Source organism: Gallus gallus, chromosome 18 (genome assembly GCF_016699485.2).
Source record: "Gallus gallus isolate bGalGal1 chromosome 18, bGalGal1.mat.broiler.GRCg7b, whole genome shotgun sequence".
NCBI lineage: Eukaryota > Metazoa > Chordata > Aves > Galliformes > Phasianidae > Gallus > Gallus gallus.
Window position 1 is genome coordinate 11,285,290 of NC_052549.1, and position 17,981 is coordinate 11,303,270.

At 46.2% G+C, this 17,981-nt stretch overlaps 2 protein-coding genes across 8 annotated transcripts in view; one reads left to right on the plus strand and one right to left on the minus strand.

Annotated features, from left to right (window-relative positions):
* HN1 (hematological and neurological expressed 1) overlaps positions 1-17,707 on the minus strand; it is a 40,128-nt gene extending 22,421 nt beyond the window's left edge. The window contains exons 1-5 of one of the 6 annotated variants that reach the window (XM_040649520.2): positions 17,482-17,666; positions 14,786-14,928; positions 14,064-14,158; positions 12,182-12,209; positions 8,332-8,475 (exon numbers count right to left, since the gene is read on the minus strand). In XM_040649520.2, coding sequence (XP_040505454.1) covers positions 8,332-8,475; positions 12,182-12,209; positions 14,064-14,158; positions 14,786-14,928; positions 17,482-17,537 — 466 coding nt within the window. In that variant the 5' untranslated portion in view covers positions 17,538-17,666. Of the gene's footprint in view, positions 1-7,501; positions 8,476-12,181; positions 12,210-14,063; positions 14,159-14,785; positions 14,929-16,416; positions 16,776-17,481 lie in introns of those variants that run through there. The other 5 variants (NM_001389422.1, NM_001006425.3, NM_001389421.2 and 2 more) reach the window with 5 other exon arrangements.
* Positions 2,982-5,082, plus strand: ARMC7 (armadillo repeat containing 7). Of its 2 annotated transcripts, none has more exons than XM_015295399.4 (3): positions 2,982-3,164; positions 3,268-3,411; positions 3,514-5,082. In XM_015295399.4, exons 1-3 carry the CDS (start codon positions 3,098-3,100, stop codon positions 3,843-3,845), a joined length of 543 nt encoding a protein of 180 aa, XP_015150885.2. In that variant the 5' UTR covers positions 2,982-3,097; the 3' UTR covers positions 3,846-5,082. The 2 variants fall into 2 exon arrangements, with proteins under 2 accessions (XP_015150885.2, NP_001264930.1); NM_001278001.2 differs by having other exon boundaries at positions 4,106-5,082.
* Positions 17,708-17,981: the final 274 nt, after the last annotated feature.

Sequence of the window (17,981 nt, forward strand, 5' to 3'; positions counted from 1 at the left end):
CCCAGCTGCCTTGGGCAGGAGCTCTGTAATGCGTAATTGAAGGCACTGGGCATACTGAGCATGCTGCAGGATAATAAATATTTCCCCTCAGGACATTAATACTCAGTCTTTAAGAATCTTGAGGCCCAGAAGAAAAATAAAAGAAGTTCTTGCCATTACTTTATGGTTGTCCCAATACATAAGGCAAGCACAGCTTAATTACCACCACTCTTTGAAGGAGCTGTTTTTAACAACTACAGTGAATTAACCCTGGACTTAATGATGAACAAACACTAATGCTTCCGCCAGGTTACAAACCTCTGAGAGCCAGCAGAGCAAGAAGAAATGGCAGGAGATAAATAACCCTCACCCAGTCCCCTCATACTCTTTCCTGCTCCCTCTGTCATTAAACGTATCGTTAACTTTGCAAGCTAAACATATTTTGCAACAAGCACCTTTCCTTACTGCTATGAAACATTCACCAGGAAGTTCATTTGAGATACTGCAAGATTGTGAACCTTATAAGACTTAGATAGTCTGCCAATGTAAATCTTGGAAAAGTTTAATTAAAAAAACAAACAAACAAACAAAACAAAACAAAACAAAAACCAAAAAGGTCATGGTAAACTTACATACTCTAAAACACCTCAGAACTGCAAAATCACTTAAATGAAGAGTTTGGCATAATTTGCAGACCTGGCTGGTAACCGCAAGAAAAGAGACACACCTACCAAAACTTGAAATTGACCAAATTCTAACTTTGTTGAGCTATCAATGGGCACCACTGTCATTAGATTCCCCCTAAAGCTGTAAATACCACAGCTATGCTCGCCCTATCTGTGCAACATGGACAGAGCAGTGAGATGATTAAATATGATCCACATCACCCAAGCAAACAGTCTGAGCAAGAGGGCTGCATGCCTCAGCCAACACTGCCTGCTGCCAAGTGATCTTTCTGTAATGACCAGGACAAACTTCCTGCAGCAATGCAGCACACAACAACCATCAGATGCATGCACAGGTCATGTAAGCAGTACTAGCACAGCCTCCAACTCTTACAGAAAAACTGCAGACCACAGACCTGGGGAATGTTACCAAACTCTTCTCTATGAGACAGCTTAAATTAAATGCAAAATGTTCCTCACATCTCTTAACCAGCTTGGATTAAACTCAAAACAAGATACAATCTAGAAGGAACAGAGCAAGCAGTTTGCAGAAAGGTGAGTACCGGTGCTCCTCTCCTCCGGGCTGCCTCTTGCCACATGCTGAATAGCATGACCTGCAGAGTACAGTTTTCAGGGATGCATCACCCAATCAGCGTGGGCATGGGCTGTCTCTAAACACTGCTCACAGTGAAATCACTGCAGGGGACAAAGTTCCTACTGGTTTGGTGCTTGCAAAATCATACTGACTGACCACAAATACAGTACCTGTGAACTCATCGCTGCATTCTTCCTCCTGAAATACAATGCTTTTCTCCCCTTATTAGTCAATCCCACTATCCTCCAGCACTTTCTGTTGGTTTCCTTGTCTGCATTTGCCCTCTCTTCTCTGCCCTTCTCACATATTAGTGAGATTATTAGTACTCCACCCTAATACATATTAGTAATGACAGATGTGGCATAAAGTACACTAACACTTAAATTTACAAAGGCCTACATTACATCTGCTAATATGGCAACATTTTAAACTGAAGTAACTTGTAGAACCTTTGTTACTTCTTTTTATGTATATACACGTACATTCACATATATATATGCATTCACTATAATTTTTTTAGTAGTTGAAGTTACTAGCACAGGCTTGGCCTGAACTTTTATAGCAGGTAGAAATAAATACCTTGACTTTAACTTGCCCTGTCTTCCCACAGCACTGCAACACTGAGAGCACTGCTGCAGTCAGTGCAGCTTCTTTCCTCATCCTTCTGTTTAAGGCAGACACATGCAGACAGCTCACTGTGTGATAGGAGCTACTACCAGCCCAGCCTGCCTGTCCCTGAGGCCATGCATTTGGTGGATCAGACCATGTCCAGTTTCCTTTGAATGAAAATCGGGGGTTCTTTGGTCAATGCAGAACGCTGTAACATCAGTGTACTGTTTCCCACCTCACCTGCAGAAGAACCTGTATCCAATTGGACAGCTGCACTCTTTGCTAAGGGTGAAGAGCTGGCTGGAAGCCTTTTCAAACCTCAATGATTCCAAGGTTCTATGATTCTATTTAATTGCTTCAACAAAAGAAATGGCAATCCCTACTAAGCTCACCCATGTGTGATGTTCGTGCACCTCTACCTGCATTTCCTCCACACAAACACATCTGGCGCTGCTCGTGGAGCTCATCAGCAGCTTCATGGCAACTGCCGTCATAAAGATAGCACTGCTTTGTCCTCACATCAGACTGTTGTGCAAACAAGCTGGAAATATCTGCTGCCTTTCGCTAATTTCTTCCTTTTCTTGGCTTCATTGTTGCCTCCCCACTCCACAAAAATACCTCTTTTCATTGTCCTTCCCCAGCTGGGAGTCCCAGTCCCCACCAAGACCAGCAGCACTGCCCTCCCCTGCTTTCCACAGCACTTCTGCGTCTGCAGCTCTGAGTTCACGGGCACAAAAGCATACACAGGTGTGTAAACGTGCAAGCCTGGGGGGCAAACAACCAGGTAGTGAGGAAAGGTGAGCATCTTTGCAGAACAAAGGAGAGAAATGTTAAAAATACGTGTTTGCCAAATACAGAGCGTAACAGTGAGATGTGATTTCACTTATTGGCACGTATGAGCAACGTACACCTCAGCACCCCGAGCCGCCCCCCACCTGGCCGCCCCACGCGGAAACTGCCCCGGCCCTCCCACGCCGCGGCCAGGAGCCGCAACGCCCACAAAATGGCGGCGACGGCCGCCTGAGAGCAACGCCTACAAAATGGCGGCGACGGCCGCCTGAGAGCAACGCCCACAAAATGGCGGCGACGGCCGCCTGAGAGCAACGCCTACAAAATGGCGGCGACGGCCGCCTGAGAGCAACGCCCACAAAATGGCTGCCGGGAGCTGGCGGAGTGTCACGGTTTGCACTTCGCCGGCGGCGCAGACTGGTCGCGCCTGATCGCCAGGTTCTAGTTCTCAGAGCTCGGGATGGAGCTGGGGAGGTTGGAGTATCTGCAGGCCCTTGTCACTGAGTTCCAGGTGACAGACAGCCTAGGTAACCCTGAGTATAAAAGCGAAGTCTCCATCCAGCAAAGATCTCCTGTGTCCCAGTGGCACATACCGCCGTCCCTTGTTTCATGCCGTGCTTCCCCTTGCAGAGGCCAAGCAGCAGGTGCTGGCCAACCTGGCCAACTTCGCCTATGACCCCAAGAACTACGAGTATCTGCGGCAGCTCCAGGTGCCAGACCTGTTCCTCGACATGCTGACAGAGGACAACGAGACCCTCGTGGAATTTGCTATGGGTAAGGACAGCGCCTGAGTGCATTTATGTGTCTTTTTCTGTTCCTCTAAAACATCTGAAATAAACTGGGGAAAATTAAAAACAACAGAAAGGTTTCTTACAGCTGCTGGCGCTGTGAGGCGGGAGCTGCGTTCTGTGGCACATGTGGAGTGCAGCTGCGTGGTGCCCTCTGAGGACGTGCAGGAGTGCCCTGTTGGCACATCTCAGGGAAGAATCAAGACAACACTTACTGAAGAGCATTTGAAGGTTTCCAATTCTCACAAAACCAGGAAGCGTTTGTCTGTGCTAGAAAGCAGGGACTGCCAAATATCAACCGGTACTCTAGAAAAGGGGCCTATCTGTGCAGTTGCATTTAAGGAAATAATTGCCATTACTGCACTGAGTTGGGAAAAAAAGGTTAGTAGGACGATTAAAAATCCATGGTATGATTCTTAGCATCTCGAAGGCTGGTTTTCCTGTTACCACTTGGGAAAAGTATTTGCGTGTTGTCTTACAAAAAGGAAAGATCAAGCGGCCACCTGAGGACAACGCAGTGCAAGCATCTCACGGGTTAGGACCAAGCTGTGTTGGTATCAGTAAATACAAAGATATGGAATGCACTCAGGCTGCTGCCCTTAAGAGTGTGGAGTGTGTCTGGATAAGGGTGCAGAAAGAATTTGTCTTGCATGTATCAGGTGCCTTTTTTGCCATTTCAGGTGGTCTTTGCAACCTGTGCCTGGATAAAACTAATAAGGACTATATCCTGGAGGCCAGTGGAGTAGAGCCCATAATAAATTGCCTCTCCAGCTCCAACGAAGAGACAGTCATGTCAGCAGTCACAACTCTCATGTATTTGACAACACCACAGTCGTGCCAGCAGACCACACCTCTCCCAGTGGTGGAATGCATGCTTCGCTTCTCTCTCTCAGCCAGCAGAAGGCTAAGCAACCTGGCAACGGTGTTCCTGGAGGATTACTGCACGCCTCTGCAGGTGGAAGAGGCCAAGAACCTAAGCAAACACACAGCAGTAGGGATTCCTCTCCCTAAGGACTGAAGCTGTCAGAGCAGCTTGGAGCTGTTAGAGGGACGCCTCCCTGTTTTCTCAGGTCTCCACCTAATGCTCAGTAGGTCAAGAGCATGATGAGAACAGTAAAGAAGGAAATTGGTTAGACTAGCATTGGATTTTAGTTACTATTGAAGAGGACAGTACAGCACCGTAACAGGCCAAGAATGCAGCTGAAACTGGAAGCAAATATTTTAAATAAAAAAGGTCATGGCTGTTGGACAGCAGGTTGCTGTGTGCAGCTCAGCACCAGCTTGCAAGTATAACCCTTTCTAGCAGTTACTTTTTCTGCTTAGGTTATTGTTCAGCTTGTATCACTTCCAGTTCCTGGCTGATTTTGCCACAGCTTTCCACTGTCAACTCAAATGACTTTGAAATGACCCAAACTTCATCCTTCCTGCAGAAGGGCGTTTCCCTGCCCTGGTAATTTGCAATCCTACTGCATACCTTTGGTACTAAATATATAGTCTTATCATCATGCCATAGAACAGGTGATAGCTATCCTGTAAGTCTGGAAGTAGAAAGCTGTATTTCTCTCACTACCACTGGTGAGAAAGGTGCAGGTAGAAAAAGGGTTTATGGCACTCAGGTTCACAAGTAAAGCTTTCTCTTAATAAAACATTAACTTAACTGTTGTGTAAATGGTTTTGTGTAAGCTCGTAAATATTTCTCTACAACACTTGCAGCCCAGCCTCTGCCTGCTCTCACTAACACGTGGGCTGGAAGTTGATACCACCTTGCTCTCCTTTCATTATCAGCCAATCATGCAAAAGGTAACCCAAAAGCCAGGGTGGCTGCCTAAAAACATAACACAGTTTGGCCCTTTACCACAGTGCTTCCTGAAAGACAACGCTGCATGCCTGCAAGTTTCAGAGTTTTGCTTCCTTCCCATCCACCTTCACACAGCTCAAAACACATCAGAGTGAGCTTAAAAATGCAAAAGCCAGCTGCTTGTCTTTTATAGTTTCTCTTCATCAACAGCAAACATGAGGAACAACTCTAGAAAAATTAAATGCATGCAGAACAACCTTCCAGAAAGCTGGGGAGGACTTGAGATGTCTAACAAGAGCAGCTGACTTTGCATTATAACAGACTGCCCCTAGCAGGGCCCTGGTTGACCCCATCCTTTCAGCTTCTGGAAAGCTTCAGATTCTGTTTCCCTGCACAGCCCCAAGAGCGCCATGCACCACTGCACCCACTTTGAAGTGAGGGCCATCAGCTCGCTCAGTGTCTGCACAGGAGCTTCAAATTTTCACAAAATTACTGTTCTGCCAAATGCACCTGAAACAGCCCAGACATCTAGAAGTTACTGAAGAGGGAGACAGACATGAATACGTAAACCTGACTTCCTTAGGAAGCCCAATTAGTAACAAGTAGTAAGATAACAGCTTTGTGCGCCCAGTGATCTGTATGAGGATCCAAACCAGGTGTTTGATTATGGCACTGGCACACCTCAGGACTGGGAACCAACAGGATGAGTGTGAACCAAGTTCCTGCACATTTCAAGCCTCAGCAATCGTGGATCACAGTGCTGCCAGGACCCAGTACCTCCATTTCTCACACTGCTGCAGAAGCAAAGGAGCAGAAGGGAAACGGATGTGAGTTGCCTCTTAGAATTCACACATGCAGTGCAGGCTCCAGTCAGCGATGGGCTTCCAGGGGACAGCGAGGGGCACAGCGTGGGTCCACCCCTCCTCTGGCTTTGAGTCTGATCACCCTGTGTAACTGGAAGGAAGCACGAGCCTGGGCTCACAGCGTTTTTAACTGCCTTGTGAATAACACTGATATTCCTTCGGTTATTTGCAAACATAATGGGGGTTCAAGCAGTGGCGATGTGCACAGAAGCAGGGTGTACCTCGGGCCTTCTGCACATTGTTCTGGTTTGCCTCCCCACCACGCGCTTCGCTTCTCGGGGCAGACCCGGGACTCCGTGGCTGCGGAAGGCTCACGTACCGCGCCCGTCCTCGGCCTGCTGCGGAGCTGCGCTGCTTGACAAGCGCTCCGGGCGCTGCGGGGACGCTGAAACCGCCACCGCAGAGCGCTGTGCAGGCAACGGGGCGCGGCTGAACGACGGGCCTCACCCCCAGAGCTCCTCGTCCCCACACACCCTCCCCGCAAAGGGCGGGCAGCCCCCAGAAGCAGCCGCTTCCTCCGCTCGGGCCCAGCACGCCGAGGCAGCGCGAGGCAAAGCCCCGCCGCACCGCACACCCCGCCGCGCCGGGGAAGGCCGAGGACGACCCCTGGCGGCGGGACAGCCCTGAGGCGAGCGGTGCCGACGGAATCCCCCGCCCAGGGGTGGGCCCACCGCCGACTGCCCTTAAGGCGGGGTGCGGCGGTTGCGCCGTTAGCAAGCAGGTTCTCTGTGCGCAGCGGGCGCCTTTTTAGCCGACAGCTTGGCGTGCCCAAGTTCTCAGTAAGCGCGGAGATGTAACCGGGTCCGCTGCTCGTGGGGCTTGCAAAGGAAATACAACTACTACTTACTTTCCCCCCCTGCTAGGCCAGGAAACGGGTAGGCGTGGTTTACACACAGGCAGACCGCGTTCCCTACCAGCTGTGAGAAGAAAGGCCATTAGAACAAATTCAGTTTGACAGAGGCAGCACCCGAGGGTGGGGCTTCTCCACATCACGCCGGGAAGTCAGGGCATTTTCAGACCGTTTTTCAGGAGGGGGAAGGCTAACAGACGTGCAGCCGCTCCATTGCACACACCTGAGCTCCCCGGCCTGGCCCTGCCTTCCCACCAGGCCTTCAGTCACCTCCGCCAGTTCAGGCCCCGACTTAGCAGTGCTGTGATGGAGTTCATTTTGGTTTTGTGAGGAGAAACTTTCATTTCCTCTATCCTGGTAAAACAAATTACGTGTATCAAGCTGTACTGCATGCTTCTTTGAGAAAACAGATGTTTGACACTTCTCAGTGGAGACAGCATGTGATGGAACCCCCCCTCAGGTGCATGCACTTCTCTTCTGCTCCACCCCAGCCCTGTTCAGATTAGGGCAGCACAACTGAGAACAACACAGAACCGAACCCACAAAATAAAACCCACACAGGAAACATTGCTTCAAAATTTCTATATTATTTACTTTAAGCAACAGTCCAGCTTCGTGAAATTACAACACACACTTTGAAGGATGAGATTTTCACCTCATGGTCAAGCACCAGCATGATCATGCACAGCATTGAGTCAGTTCTAAAAACAAAATGCCCTGTAATTTTGTACTTATTTCTACGATCCACCTTTACTGAATAAAGTCCGAATAAATCCCCTCCTAGCCTCAGGCCAGGTGACTCTGGTCATCAGCCCTCTATTTGGCACATACCCTGCTTTGTACTGGTCCAGTATCAATGTTTTTTTAAAGGCAGCATGGTGTACACTAACCACTTTAAATGGCACAGCAGGGTTCAAGGCATTCACCCCACGCAGACAATGAATTCTTTTGGATCCCCAAAGTTCACATGTGAAAGAAGGGACCGCTCTTGCTGATCATTTGCTGGCCTCTCTAACCAGGACTCCAGACCCTTGTATAGCTAAGGGGTTCTAAAAATCTTAGTACAGAAACCCTCTAAGCACACTTAGAACCAATCTACTCTCCTTTGAATTACACTACTATACTTCATAAAGCTTTCCCTCAAGTCTATCACTAGAAAACACTCATGTAACTTCCAGCAGATCTAGGGAAAAAACACAGGACAAAAGTGGAAAAAAACCCTTGATCTCAAAAGAAAAAAAAAAAGATGGAGTACATAAAGTGCTTCTTTTTAATTGAAAGAAATTGGAGATGTACAGTCAGGCTCAAGTTGTGCAGTTCACAAGCATGGGGGGTGGGGGAGGTGGGCAAGAAACAGACACAAGTTCAAAACAGTCAGGAAAGAAAAGGTCTAACCGAGGACTAGGCTGGACTTGCCACCGGGTGGATTTCTCCTGGATGGTGCAGGTGCTGGTGCTACTGGGCTAGGAACAGGTGCAGCAGGCAGGGATTTTTCTTCATTCTGACCTGGGGCAGCCTCTACATCAGCCTCAGTGTTTTCTAGAAGAAAAGAAGCTTTTTTAAGGTGTTTGATGTAGATGATGAAAGCCAGAAGGTTTCTCTGGCTTAGGCAGAAGATCAGCTCCTCTGGGTTTTCTCCAGGCTTACAGCCACACACACAGAGCTGCTGTCATCTGTTGGCAAGACAGACTCCCAGCTGCCTGAAATATTATTTTGCAGAACTCTGATGCCTTCAGTGGAGTTTCAGGCATTTAGGACTCTCATTCTCTTAGCTACTATTAGGGGATCCCAGCAATTCTTTTCAGTTTTTTTTATTTTTTAACTGACAAGCAGCTACGATCAAGTCTCATACACAGTGTGTGACCACCCTAATAATTTTAACTCAAATCTGAGCAAGTGAGGGAAACGGAGTCACAGAAGTATCAGTACTTACAAGCAAGAGCTCAGATTCATACTACGTTCCCAATTTTGTTAGAGAAAATATCTGACACTTCTGAGGCTTCACACAGAACAGACAGGGAATGCAAACCCATGCATGTGTAGGCTCAAATTTACATTCCCTGGAAAGCATGTGCCAGTTTCATCTATTTTAAATAATTCTGAACAACCACAAGTGAAGACAGGACACAGAAGGAATTATTCACAGGAAGCACTTTAGATACTCTAGCAAATGATTTATGTATCTACTTCACTGACAGTTAATGAGGTCAGCAAGACCATTAGCATCTCATGTTTTTACAGATTAACAGAATCAGTTATGAGCCAAAGGCCTAAATGCAGTGAGATTTTCTCAGCATCAGCACATTTGACTACTTGACAAAACTCAGCCATCACCAGCAAAATTGAAGACTTCACTGTTCATTACCTCCTCCAGGTCATGGACGAAGGCACCCAATAAAACTAATCCCAGCACCACTTCCCACTGCCCATTTTTCCAACCTGAACAGCAATTACTAAATCCTACCTTTTGCCTCCTGATTTTTTTATCTAGCTTCTTATCCACAGGAGATGCTTTTCACCAATGCTGTGGCAACTTAGCATTGCTTTTCAAAAAACCTTTGATGCAAGATTTTATCAGAAACACTGAAAACCCCCTTGTGATTACCTGAATATCCATGCTTATAATAATCTCCAAGAACTCTGGCAGCTTACTACAGTCTCCATGCAACCTAAGATTCTCTGCTGCCTTCACTAACCCACAGGGCACACATGAACAGAACAGTCAATACAAAGCTTGAAGACTCTGCAGCTCATGTGTGCCACTGCCTGCTTACTCAGCAAGCTGAGAACTGCAGCCATGGCCACCATTCACACGGCACTGAATGCTTCACTCACTGTGCTTCAAGCAGACTGCCAAGTACTGTGAAGTACTCATGATGATAATCCTTCTATTGAACACCAGACCTCACCTTCATGTAATGACAGTCACTTGTGACTGTCAATTAAGTGCTGTCTAATTCTTCTTAGTCCCATTAATCAAGTACACAGCAATAACTGAATTAAAAAAAATCCTATCACAGGAGACTTCTGGAAAGTTTTACAGCTTCTTAGAGACTCCTTCAGCCACCTGATACATGCATTAGCACTTCTCACATGCATGATCAAGACACACAGGTTTAGCACAGTTTGCTAACCTCATAACTAAAGTGGTAAAAGCCAACAAGATCAGAACAAATGTTGAAGTTCTTTCATTATCAGAAAGGGTATGATCTCTGAGTTAGTTTGCTATGAAGTACACTGCAAACTACTGGAACCTTTGATGTACAAAAGGAACTACAGCTTTCAAACAAGCAGCAAAAGCATTTCTGCAAAAGGTACAAGTTATCTTCCCCTGGACAGACATGACTAATAGAAAGTACATATCCCTCTTGACACCTACCTTAAGTTGTTACCATCAGTTACATACAGAAAATAATTTCCAAAACTGGAAGAGGAAACATCTTTTAATGATGGGAGCTTATTCAAACTATAGTTATGCTGTGAATTTGTAAGCAAATAGCTTTTATTTGGAAGTATATTCACTCCCTTTAAAACCCAGGAGACAGCCATACAACGTTGAGTGCAAAATCACATGCACAACAAGTGGGACACTGACCAGCTCATGTCTGCTATCCCACACAGCAGGAGTAGGAAGCGGTGAAGTGAGACAGCTAGCTCAATAGGACTCTGTGCTCCATATTAAGGTAAGGTGCCCAAAGCAAACAAGGGCGAGATTAATTTAATAACAGCACATCAAGATTCTCAGGTACTTGTCACATACACATTTCCAGTGAGCATTAGCTTTCTACTCCTTTGGAAGCACCATCAATGGAAGTTTAACAGCCAAACACATGCCTGACATTTTTACTTTGCCAGGACTGTCTTCAAAAATTTAATTTTTGTCATAGCCACAACAGCAGTAAACTCCAGTTAGGAACACTAACTTGATAATTTACTTCTTTGAAAAACCCCTTTCCAGCATACATTTACTCAGTACTTGCTAAGAACATCTTCCCCTGTCACCTTCTGGAAACAAATCAAAGGCCCACAAATACTAAACCTGTGAGAATGGCAACCTCAAAGAGTCAGCACGTCATTTTTTCACTGCTTCAGACAGCTGTTGCTAACCCAAGCAGTCCTATTTCTGCTGCCTCCAATCTCATCTCTTCTTGTCTTACCGCTCCTCCTGACACTGTGGTGAGCTGCTTTTAACAAGTACCAGGAGAAGCAGCAGAGCCTGCAGACTCAAAGAAGTATCAAAACCACATTCTCCTGTCTGAGGCATGAACTCTAAATGCTCACACTAGGATGCCAATTAAGATCAGACAGACATGAGAAGGAAATACTGAACAAGCCTGTATAATTTTACTAGAAGCAGCATGTTGTATCACAGTCTGCTAGAGGAGCAGGATGCTCCAAAGAGCATTTTGGCCAGAAATACAACACTCAGAGGCAGTTAACAGGCACTCTGGAAAACCTGTCACCTTCCCAGCAGAAGTCTGTTCAGGATATGGAGATCCTTAGAGATCTTCCACAGCTCTGAGGTGTTAGAAACAACACTTGGAAGTACTTGGTAAATAGACACATTTCTCACATCAGGAAGTCAGCTATTCTCAAGGTAAATCTTGCTAAGGAGAGATTTCCAGCCTCAGAGCTACATAAAAAGCCCTCAAGGTAAACATACATGCTGCTAGGTGAAGTGCCTGTTTACACTAAATCTGCATTATGATTACTTCCTTACAAAAAAATCAGCATTTAAAAAGCAACAGAAACGTAAAATCTAGTTAATGCGGATGCTTTCAGATGCAATAGCTGTTCTTGATTATTTTATGTGAATCGAGTGTTTGCTGTGTGGGAAGACAATAGGACAGAGGTAAAAGCTGAACCAGAAATCTCTGTAGTTGACTATACTACTTAATTACAAGCTACTATAATGTAGTACAGCCTATCAATCACGTAAGTCTTTGCAAGATGGTATCCACCTTGCCTTCACATATTTAGATCTTGATACCAGTTGCTGCTGCTGGCAAAATAAATGAACAGGACTGTTCTCATTTTTAACCTGATGACTAACAGAGGCATTCTGCTATTACATTCCATATCACCACCAGCAATTTCTGCTGAAGCAGTTAGGTCATTTTACTGATCTGATGGGTTCAAGAGACAAACCAAGCTCTCTCTCAAGATTTTTTTTTCTCCCATCTTCTTCTATTTTGAGAGAGAAAGTGGAAAATGTCTTTACTACAAGCCTGAAGGAGTTACTCACCATATGTTTCACCACCGCCATCTCCTCCCTAGAAAAGAGAGGAACACATTGTAACTTATAGATCAAAGTATTTTTACCTTGCTTCCATCCAGAGGGCACTCACTCTATGACTGATCAAGCCATCCTGGCCAGACAAAGCTGGGGCTCTGTCAAGCAACATTCTGACAGACCCACTGAAGCACTTCTGGACCAACACCACACTCTTAAAGGCAGATACCAGAGTAGAGCAGATGGTTCTAGATGCATGTTTCAGCAGATTTAACATGATGGATTTTTAAGCACCAATCCCTACAGTGACCAATTTTATTTCATCAACAGGTCATTTACGTAACATAATTCTAGAAGTTTAAACAAAGATACAATTGAACTAGTCCTAATGATGTGTAGAATGTGGTATACTTGTTATGCCTACACTGTGAAAGATGCAGGTGGTCACGAGCACTATTGTATACAGCATCCTTCATTATGCAGAACTGACAGGAACCAGAACACTGGAGCTGTCAAGCAGTAATGACAATAAATCAAGCCGTCAGTGTCTTCTCTTTTTTCCTAAGTGACTCTTTCCAACACAAAACATGTATTAACTAGCAAGGCCAAGAACATTAATTCCATTCAGCATTTTTTGTTTTTTAGATACCCGATTCTGACAGTGCTAAAATTTCCTTCATTACATAAACAGCTAAACATTCTCTTCATAATCAATCTGTTCAGAATGTAACTTGACACAAAGATACAGCAAGTCCTCTAGCAGCAGCCAAGGCTCCACAATAGCATGAGGTTTTAACAAAGTAAATCTATGAAAGTCGATAATTTACAAAGTGAACTTGGAGTTGTCAGGACGTTAGTACACAGAAATCCCCCTAGGACACTAGCTCTAGCTTCTGTCTGTAGTTTTAATCATTGCACAAAATTAAAATATTTTGCATTACAAGAATCATGACTGCAAAACTGAGAATCCTAAGACAGTATTTAAATAAATAAAGCAGAAAATAGAATTAAGACTAAATCATTTTTGTTTTCTGTGACAGCAGTTACAAATGTATATATCACACATTTGCTAAACTGGAACAAGACATTTTATCTAACAAAGAATTCTGTGGCTCAAATACACAACCAATAACAAAAATGGGTTAAACTGATGATTGATGCCTGCTACCAAAATAAAACTTGTCATTTACAACTCATGAGGGAAAAGATACCTGCCAAAAATTTACCTATCTAGTTCCTTTCCGAAAACCTAAAACTGGAGGCATTTCTTTTCCACCTATAGAATTTATTTATGCGAGTTTAATCCGTTCTTGGCTTCCCTTTCTTTTTTCCTACATTGAGTGAAATGACTTCTCATCCTGTTTACCCCATTAACTGTAATTGCACATTATGCAAAAGCCAAGGTAACACTAGAAATCACACTCCATATCACTATCAAGTAAACAGCTTACATGGAAAGAAACACATCTGATGGTGTTATTAAAGACAGCAACATAAATGTAGCAAGCATTCCTGCCACTGAGAGGCACGCTGTTGGGATATGAGACCAAATCCCATGTAAGTCAATAAATCCAGAGTTCACTGTAGCTAAACTATTGTGTTAAAAACAATTACATACTTAAGGCTGAAGCAAGATCTCACACCACTTCACTGCTGTCCCATCAGTAAGAAAGAAGAGTTAAGAGCTCTAGAAAGTACTCATTTCAAAAAAATCCAACCCTTTCACAACATGCAAGATGACTATTGCGTGGAAAAGAGAACTTGCACGGCAAGAACAGATTTAAGAACAAGGTTTCAAACTCTACGCTGCTTTCAATTGTGCATGTCACTGATAAAAAAAGCCATCAAGAGTGATGTAGTCCATTACCACACTCTTCACAGGAAGTATACTGACCTTTGGATCTATGACATCTCCACAGTTAGCATCAGCTGAATTTCTCTGTGGTCCAGACAATTCAGTGTCTTCTCTGATTTCACCTGGCTTTGTCCCTAGAAGCAGAGGTTGATTCTAATTAGGTTGCAAGATTAACTTACTGGGAAAGCAGATGAAAAAACGGTGTGGTGTGTTTTGGTTTTTTTCCTTCCCCCCCTACTTCTTTTTTTAATTAAAGCTTTACCGTTTAAAGTTTGTCCTGGTTCTTTACCTAATGACTCAAAAATTACAACAGCATTTTGTGCAGCTGAGGGCATCACTTAGATGGAAAGCAGGGTCCCATGGCCATCTATATAGGAAATTATCTACAGAAATGGGAATTTAATCCCAGCTGCAGGTACAACACAAAGCAAAGCTTCCTCTGATTAATCAAGAGAAATCAGTACTATCCCACACACTAAGTCACAAGTTTGCCCTACTCTAACGTAATTGATCTGGAGAAACTGCATCCAAAAATACCTCTTAGCTACCTGCTTGCAACAACGCCTAGGTCCAAGGTTTACATGTTAAATAAATAATAATAATAATAATAAATCCCATGCTAGTAATCCTCATTTCTAGCCCTGATCTACAAAGCAAGAAGTGGACTCAGGTTTCCATCCACAGACAGCAGTAGCTTCAGGCCAATCCCAAAAATGGATTAATGCATGTCAGCAAACCTGCAAAGAAAGTAGCATTCTTACCTGATGATTTAGCCCAGGAAGGTGGATTTTCTTCAGGAGTTCCAAAGATGCTGGATGCCATTTTGTTCTTTCGCATGGGTTGTTCTTTTGGTTCATCAAAACCCAAGGAAAAGTTGGAACCACCGCCAGGAGGACGCAGCACTCTGCAGAGAGATTCAGCCTTACAGCCTGCAGCACTAAAGAGCACTCCCAGCATACGAAGAAAACCTAATATGTTAAGAGATCACTGCTGCTCTTGTAGTGAGCAGCTGTACAGGCTGAATACCACCAAAGGTAAACTACATGAGGTATCTGTACTGTGCACTGGCATTTCATAACTGATGCTCAGTGTTATGGCTTAAGTGCATAACTCAAACTATAAAAATAAACAGATTCCCAGCATTCAATACAGACATTTTATCTCCACTGCTCTTCTCTTTGGTGTCACTTACACAAACTAAAACATTGCTGTGCTCTGCTCGTGCCCTTTCTTCACTTGGCATCAACAAAAGCTGTTGTCAGTCTTCAGCCTGACTCCATTAAAAATAAAAAATATTATGGGGGCACATCAGAATCCAGGTACACAACTTCAACTGCTGTGAGGTTTTTTTTAGAGAACCCTGTGAAGGTAATTAATCTTCAACTTGGTGGTACAGCAAAGAGTAACACTTGGCATATGAGCTATATGAGCTGCTTGCAACACTGATGACTGGACTGCAGCCTCAGTCTAGATTTGTTCAATCAGAAAAACCCTTAATTTGAGGCAGGCTACTGGGCTGATGATAAGGACATTTCAGTACACCAATAGAATGGTGCTTCCAATGCACCCAGTGCTCCCAAATGAAGCCCAGATCTAGCTAGGGAAGGGACACGTTCCCTCTTCTAATATCTTAATAAAATATTAGAACTGTAAAAAGTCAGAACTTAACAAGCTGTGTTGTTCTCTATGGTGAATACACCAAAGCTGTGAATTCAACACAAAGAAGATGTCAGAATTTGCAGTGCTGTCACCACTGGGAACAGCACTGGGATTTTTCAAGGCTTTGTGTCTATTGCATTGAAGATGCAACTCAAAAACACTTTCCCAGTCTGTGGGACTTCAAGACTATGGTAAGACAATAATGAAAGAGTTTGAAATGGGTATTTACTGTTGCTAACCTAATTTTCATTAAAAAATCCATCTCCAAATATATAATCAATGGGAGGATCCCAGCCGATTGGGTAATGTGCTTTAAGAAATTCAAGAACACTCCAACAATTTGCTGCTTCTCCTTTCCAAATGAAGAGATATGATACAATCTTCTTGAACTGCCAGTGCCATTTTTTTTTTATACAGAAGAGATGCCCGTGCATTTTTCCAGCCACATCTGTTGCACTTATCATGTGAAGAACAGATTGTTCAGGAGCGCCCATTCCCACACCTTACGTCATCTTTATTTCGCTAGGGCAGTGAAACCACTGCTCTCTTAACAATGTAACAGTTTCCAAAGACTTAATGAAATTAACAGAAAAAGTAACTGAAGCAAAAGAGCAATTACTTAAACCATTAAATAATCACTTCTGCCAACCTCAGATAAAGGTTGACAGATTTCATTAGAAGCTTCTCCCAGTCCTGAGGTGTTTCAAGCCAAGGACTGCTCTTAACATCGCACCTGACACCGGCCGTGCTGCACACTGAGAATCCACGCCCACTCAGGAAGCACTTTTCAAGTGTTTTTTGCATCTGTTCCGCCAAGCCAAAGCCGTACTGATTAAACGGCCGCCAAAGCACGGCGCTGACCGCTTCCCGCTCGGACCGCAGCAGCGCCGCGCACACCCGGCCGAGCGCCGCGCATCCCTTCCAGGCACACTTCTGAAGTTCCCTTTGTTCTGCGCAAGAGTCGCTCCGCCCGAGGCCCGGCTCCGGCTCCGTCCGGGCCCGCTGAGCCCTGGGTTCCCTGCTGCCTCAATGCCCGGGAGTGCGGAGCCGAGGAAAGGCGTCACCCCCGCTCCTTCCCCCCCTTCTCCCCCCGAGCATGCTCGCTGCGAGCCGAGTGTAAGTCCGTTAAAGCTGTCGTACACAATGAGCTTAACAAAACGGACACCGCCGGACAGGGATGAGGGCACCGGGGAGCGGGCGATGGTCACCTCGAAAGAGTCCGAGGGGAGAAAGCGCGGTGCGCAGGTAGGGCGGGCGGTGAGGAGGGCGGCGGAGCAGACAATAGAGCCGCCTCGGCCCCACCCAAACGCCGGGGCTGCTCGGCGAGGTGCAGGCAGGGGGGACGGCGGCGGGCATCGAGGGAGGGGAGAGGAGAGGTGCCCCCCGCGGCGCTCCGGCGGCGTGACTGCGCTGCGCCGAAGGATTCGCCTCCTTTCTTTGTTAGGAAGGGGCTGAGGCGGGGGGCAGCCCAGGGTGGGTCTGGCAAGCTCCCACCCCCGCGGCTCGCCCCCCATCCACAGCCATCACACGGCTCGGGCCTGTCCCCCACCCTGCCGAGCGCCGAAACAGCCGGCTGTGCCCTTCCTGGGCGCGGCCCGCCCCCGCCTCCTGCTCGGCCCAGCACGTTCCCAGCCCCAACCCAGCCGCTGCTTGTGCCTCCCCGGCCGGCGTCGCCCCGGGGCCCATCCGCTGCTCCCTCCCCCCTCCTGCAGAGCCTGAGCTGACTGGGAGCCGCAGCCCCACCACGCGCCGCCCTAACGGTCCCAAGGGCCGCAGAGCCCCTTCTTCCCCGCCGGACCTGGAGCTGTTCCTGCCGCTGGGGTCCATGCCCGAGAAGATGGTTGTGGTGGTCATTGCGGCAAGGATGGAGAAGACGGGGGAAGGGGAAAGGGCTCCGTTAAGACGGCGGTGGGGAGCGACGGTCCTAGGAACGGAGCTCTCTCCCCCTCTCGCACTGCCTTCGCTGCTGCCGGTGACAACTGCAGCCGCCGCCCGCCCCGGTCGCGCCTTTTATAGAGCGCGTAAGGCCCGCCCCTCAGCTCTCCTGCCAGTGGATGGTTCAAACACAACGCCGAATTTCTATTGGACAAGGCCTTGCCACTCTACCCTTCGGCCCGCCTCGCGGTCTATTCTGAGGCGCCCTGCCTCATCCTCTAAATCTCATTGGTCGAGCAATACGTCTGCTCTACAGCAATTGACTGCACCTGCGTGATAGAGACTTTTGTTAGCGATTGGTGGAAGGACGCGCCGCTCACTTAAAATGCACTGCGATTGGCTTCACCGCCAATCAGACGAGGC

What these genes read in the sequence shown, in the direction of transcription:
- ARMC7 (NM_001278001.2), top strand. Translation starts at nt 3,098, where the DNA reads ATGGAGCTGGGGAGGTTGGAGTATCTGCAGGCCCTTGTCACTGAGTTC. An exon ending in CCAGGTGACAGACAGCCTAG is followed by an intron (nt 3,165 to 3,267) that starts GTAACCCTGAGT and finishes TTCCCCTTGCAG; the next exon opens with AGGCCAAGCAGCAGGTGCTG. An exon ending in CCTCGTGGAATTTGCTATGG is followed by an intron (nt 3,412 to 4,105) that starts GTAAGGACAGCG and finishes TTGCCATTTCAG; the next exon opens with GTGGTCTTTGCAACCTGTGC.